Source organism: Aethalodelphis obliquidens, unplaced genomic scaffold (genome assembly GCF_003676395.1).
Source record: "Aethalodelphis obliquidens isolate GAN/ISIS:26980383/991018 unplaced genomic scaffold, ASM367639v1 scaffold11, whole genome shotgun sequence".
In the NCBI taxonomy this organism is placed as follows: domain Eukaryota; kingdom Metazoa; phylum Chordata; class Mammalia; order Artiodactyla; family Delphinidae; genus Aethalodelphis; species Aethalodelphis obliquidens.
Genome location: NW_020837955.1, coordinates 21,398,321 through 21,404,320, shown reverse-complemented (window position 1 = coordinate 21,404,320; position 6,000 = coordinate 21,398,321). Strand labels below are relative to the sequence as shown.

General features: G+C 39.4%; 1 protein-coding gene across 1 annotated transcript in view; it reads right to left on the bottom strand.

Moving 5' to 3' along the window:
* Nucleotides 1–1,977: 1,977 nt before the first annotated feature.
* Nucleotides 1,978–6,000, bottom strand: part of CFAP58 (cilia and flagella associated protein 58) — a 43,255-nt gene continuing 39,232 nt past the window's right edge. The window contains exons 14-15 of the mRNA XM_027113081.1: nt 4,413–4,524; nt 1,978–2,196 (exon numbers count right to left, since the gene is read on the bottom strand). Of these exons, the coding sequence (XP_026968882.1) occupies nt 1,978–2,196; nt 4,413–4,524 (331 nt within the window). The remainder of the gene's footprint in view (nt 2,197–4,412; nt 4,525–6,000) is intronic.

The following is a 6,000-nucleotide window of genomic DNA, read 5'->3' as shown; positions in this document are numbered from 1 at the left end:
ATAACTTAAATACCTATATTTTTAGAAATTTAAATTTGTACTTTTAATTATCATAGGAGAAACAGTGGATATTTTTTAAGACTTACTCTCAAAATAGAAATAATTTTGAAAATAGAAAATATTTAGGACTAGATGAAAATGAAAATACCACATTTCAAAACCTGCGGGAAGAAATGAAAGTTTTTCAAGGACATTTTGTACCTGTAAATGCTTAGTTATATTAGAAAAGCAGGCTGAACATTAATGAGCTGAGCACCAACCTTAACCAGGTAGAAAAAGAACAGAATGAACCCAATGTATGGTTAATATTATGGGCTTTGGAATTAGAAATATAAGAATAATTGGTCATTTATTTGCTAAGCATAATGCTAAGCTCTTTCAATCCTCCTTTCAACATGCCTTTTATTTTTAACATTTTGCCAATTTTATTTCATCCATCCTCCATCTCCATAACCATGTGTCTCCGATCCCTTCCCCCTTTCTTCATTTCTTTGCTGGAAAATTCTAAAATAAACCCCAGACTATGTATCATTTCATCTGTAAATACTTCAATGCATCTCTCTTATAAAAAGGCTTTTTTTTTCTTTTTACAAAACATAACCATAACACTCCTACTACACCTTATATAATCAACACTAATTTCTTAATTTCATCCAACACACATCCCATGTTCAGATTTCATTGACTGTAGAGAAAATAATGAACAGAGACACAGACCTTCCATGAGGCCAGCCACACGGAGGGCCCAGGCAAAAGAGGGAGCTACTGTTGTTGGTACATGATAAACGGTGACCGAGGACATTGAGGTGTCATGCTTTCCCCGTGTGGGGATTGAATGAGAGTGATGAAACCTGAGACTATGACTGAGGGCAGCTAAAATGAAGGGGGATAAATGAATTCTTTTGGCCCAATTACATGCTAGTTTCTGTGCTGGCTGTAGAGTGAAGCCATGCTCTTCCTTTCACTGAATTACTCGTTTCGTAGGGAGCTACTGAAGTTAAATGGTTACACTACTGGGAACAAGTAGCCTTATATTCTAGAATTCTCTACCAAGTGCTGGTTAATTTTATTACCGGGGAGAATCACAGGATTTCCCCACACTGGAGTGCCCTCAGAAATCAGGGATATTGGCCAGGAGCAAAGTATAGGAGCTCTCTCCCCACATCTGGGGAGTTAGGACCCAGGCAGCCCAGGAGCATCTGTGTGAGTGCACGAAATAGGACAAGGTATCATGTCAAAGATGGAGATCCTGAGCCATTAGTCTTGCACACGCTTAATGTCCCAACATCCCTTTTCATAGGTTCTATATTGTCCCATAATACAGATCAAGAACCTCAGGTGCAGAGAAGTTAACCTCACACAGCTACAGATTGGCAGAGGCAGGATTCCAACCCAGGCCACCTAACACCAGAGCTTATATTCTTTATCGACACCAAACTCCTGAGGTTCATCATCCTCATCCGCTGATTGGGGATGACAACCCCCAACCCCAGAACTGTGAAGAGGAATTGAGACAAGGAGATAAAGCCACCAGCACAGTATCTGGCACGATGATGATAATGGTGATGAAGGAAATGATGGTGGTGACAACTGGCACTTGCAAAGATACAGGCCCACAAGGCTGTTACCATTGTTAATTGCTCCAGAATAACTTACTGCATAAAATCCTCAAAAAGATACCTTTGCTTCCATTTCACTCTCACAAACCTTCAAGAGGACATTTGCGCTCTATGTGAAAGCTAGTTTTCAAAGTCAAAATCATGGCATTTCACATTATATGAAGATATGAAGAAAAGTATTTAAAAGAATCTAACGAATAAAACTGCAGAGCAGCAGGGAGCTCACATTACCCAATGCAGTAAGTGTAGCCTTGAACTTAATTTTCTAGAATTCTTGAAATATCAGTGATGGCAACATAAAAGACCAATTAATCAGATTGTTTGTTCTCTGTGTGTGAGTCCCTGTTGCCATCTACAGTTAAAAATGGGGCATGCAACACTGCCAAATAACTAATTCTGAAAACACTGTCCTGGAGATGATGGTGCTAAGAAAATATACTTGTTCGATGAGTACAGACAATGGAAATGCTACCTGAAGGAGCAGCTCTTTTTCAACCACCTCTTCTGTCTTGCTGATGAGACGCTTCTGCAGGGTATGAATTTTCTGTATCAGCTCAAAGGTACTGGGGTCACTGGCCTACTCGAGGGGAGCAAAATAAAGCAGCTGAAATTATCAGTTTCAAAGCACTGAGGTCCCTATGTAAAATAATTATTGTTCTGTTAAAATCTATTGCAAAGATGTAGACCCAATACAGAAAGAATTAGAACCAAAAAAATAAAAAGTACAACAGATGAGACAGTCATCAAAACAGACTGATGTTTGGCTCTAGTTAGCCAATAAATGGAAAGTGAGTATGTTTATTCCACCAGGGGAAATAATAACAACAGCGGCAATAATGGTAGCTCCTGGGCCAGATACCTGGTTCTCTGCCGCCATCTGGACACTATGCTAAGTGTTTTTCATACATTATCAAATTTTAGTCACATAACAGCCCTACTAGACAGTATTATCTTCCCCTTTTACAGATAAGGCAACTGAGGCTCAGAGGAGGTCATTTACCCACACCGATAAAGGTCAGAGCTGGATTCAAGCCCAGATATGCCTGGCTCCAAAGCCTGGGCTTCTTAATTACTATGCTCTGAGGTTTTCCCTACCATCATTTCTGTTTCCATAGGAATGAGACAGGGTTCCCTAATTCATTTGTTTTCAGGATTCTCCTTTCATAATTGTCAACAAGAAGATTCATTACAGCCTATGATGGGGAAAGTTTCTAGGATGTGGACATCTGCTAATAATTGGCAGCAGAACAGGACCATGGCATTTAGCTCTCAAACGGCATTATCAATCCATAAGGCTCTGATGCGCCTTCAATAGCTATCTGTGTACAATTCAAACAAGATCTACAGTTATATATTGATAATTTGTCCTCTAGACGTTGAACCAAAGCTTTACTTTCAACTGTACTGACATTCTGAATTAATCTAGCAGCTAAATATTTTCAACTACCTCCCAGAGTCTCTTTTCTAATTTTTTTAATAGACATTGACATGGAATTGGAAACTTTAAAGATCTGCTTGAAAACACATGGAATAAACTAATGTGACAGTAAATGAATTTAAAATTTTCAGCTCCTTAGAAAAAGTATAGATACAGGTATATGTATAACTGAATCACTTTGCTGTACACCTGAAACTAACACAACATTGTTAATCAACTGTACTCCAATTAAAAAAAAAAGTGCAACAATCAAAGCTACCACAAAAATAAATTAATTAAATTAAATTAAATTTTCAGCTCCACTTCTCCAAGTGCATCCATGTTATTGTTATTTAGTAAGCTACTCCACTCTTGGCATCTGAAGAGGAATAAATGAGGGTCCAAAAGAGGTGGGGGGAGATATTCCATTGACTATGACTTTGCTTAAGAAATACTAAGCAGTGCCAACCGATATCCATATTTTGGAAGTAGATTTGGCACACATTCACTTGGCAAGATTGGATGTGGTTAAAACTCAGGCCTCATGTTTACATAACAATTTATAATGCATTATCCTTAATGCTTTCTTCATTTAAAGGAAAAAGTGAAAATAGAAAACAAAAACCTACTTGGCTGTTTTTCCCCCTTGCCCTGCTCTTTCTTATATCACATACTTCTATTCTCCCAACACCCTAATTGTTCACTTAGTCAAAGCCCCTTCTGGCACCCACATTGCTGGGTACAACTAAAGGAGGTGGGCATCTTTTTCTTGAATAAGCAGAGCTTGTCTGTTACTGTTATCTGCTGGTGGAAATGTCTATCAGGAGGTCATAAAATAAAATATGAGATTTATTATCCATCACCTACCAATGGGACTTTGACTGTGTTCCCAGATCCTAAAAGAAGGAGTTTGACTAACACAATGCTAGTTCTTTGAAAAAAGGGCAAGTTCACAAAAGCCCTATTTTCTTTGGGAAATAAAAGGGTGCAAAGGCCAACTGAAAGATGGCGAAGACGCTGGTAGCCAGCGCAGCTGAGGGCAATTAACCATCCAAGACAAACAGGTAGCCGCAAAATAGCTGGTTGACCAAACACTGCTTAAACAACAACAAAAAATAACAATAATCAATGTCAATTGGTGAGGCCAGTTCACAGCTTTCACTGGGTCTTCTTTAGGCAGAAAGGATTTTGTCCAAGACTTTTAAAAACAAAACCCAGATCTGGAACAATCCAATTTACATTTGATCTAGCCTTGGATTTTAGGTGACAATGGCATAGTATGAAATAAAAACATGCTTCTTACTGTGCTTTAGGTAAGAAGACAAGCAGGTTAGAAGGAGGTTTGGGGGTGGGAGGAAGGTTCCCCCGAATGTTACCTCGAGCTTTCTCCATCTGTGCACATTCATGGGGTTCTCCAGTTCCTCCTCCAGGGCTCGGCATCTTGTCCTCTCCTTCAGGAATTCCCTTTGCGTGTGAAAAAGCTCCTGCCTGAATAAGACAAACTTTCTTTTGCAAAGAAGTTCTCCACCCATTTGAATATCCTTTACGTGCCCACTCCATCTTATACAAAAAGCTGGGATCAGAGAGACTTCAGGACCACTGAGACTAGCCTCCTAATCTGCGCAAGACACAGATGATATCAATTCTTGCAGACTGCAAACTTCAGCTTTAGCTTTACAAAAAAAAAGTACCAGAGCTTCAGAATTATGATTCTGGATACCCAAGGAATTTTAGAAGTATATGGAAAGAAGAGGGAGGAGGTAAATTATGAGGATTTCAAAATATTGTTCAATGTGTCTAAACGTCTCCTACAGTAGCAGAAAACAAGCCACATTCCACCATGAGGTATGGCATCTGAATGCAAGAGACTGAGGCTCAGGTGAGAACCTGACATCAATTAGGGCAGCGCATCACCACCCTGATGGCATACTGGAATCACCTGGGGAACTTTAACAACATACCTTTGCCTGGACCCAACCCCCAAAGGGATTCTGCTTTAATTGGTCTAGCATGCAGCTTGGGTTTCATAGATTTTTTAAGTCCTGCTGGTAATTCTAATGTGTAGCCAGCATTGAAAAACACCAAATTAGAAGTGATCTTTTCTCTCATGTTCCGCAACTACACAGATGGCTGAAAAAGTCCCGAAGAACTAGCTCTGGCTCAAACATACTTCTAAAATCTGTAGGAATCTCTAGTTAATAGGTAACGTGCTACAGCCATCCACAGTATCCAGTGAGCTGGCTGTCACCCTATTGAAAGAGAAGCTCTGCTGGGAGGTGGAGAAGAGGCAAGCACTCGTGTTGACACGGGCAAGAGGATATTATTATCTGTCCTCATCTGCTGCGTGTGTGCAGATTACTAATACTAAGCCATCTCTTTTACTTAATTGCTTCATTTAAACCAATAATACAACTTCCCCTCATTAGCAAGACAAACCATTAGAATTAACTGCATAATGTTCACTCAACAGGGAGCTCAAGCTGCTTAGAATTAAAACCATATTTTTAACACTACGATTTTCTAGAGTGTCATCAGCAGCGAAGGGCAAGTTAGCTACTATTATTGATGGCTTCTTTTGTACCAGACTCTGTGCTAGGCATATTACGTTCCTTTTCGTGTTTAATTTTAACTGCAAGCCTTAAGCTCAGATAAGTGATTCGCCCAAGGTCACACAGCTTGTAGGTGACAAGTCTGAGATTGGAATTCATGCCTGCTTGCCTCCAATATTTTTATTGTCTTCCCATTATAAAGAAAGGTAAAATCTATTATCAACAAACCAGCAATGTTGACTGAGAATGGGTAGAATTTGGTCCTTTGCGTATATAATAAAAATAACACATGGCTGGCAAGTTTAGTGATGGTCCTGGAGATCATTCAATAGCTACTTAGAATGAACCCATTTGTCTCCAAAATGTCAATGGTAGCATCTCTGGATAGTAAACTTATGAGAGATTTTCTAATCGC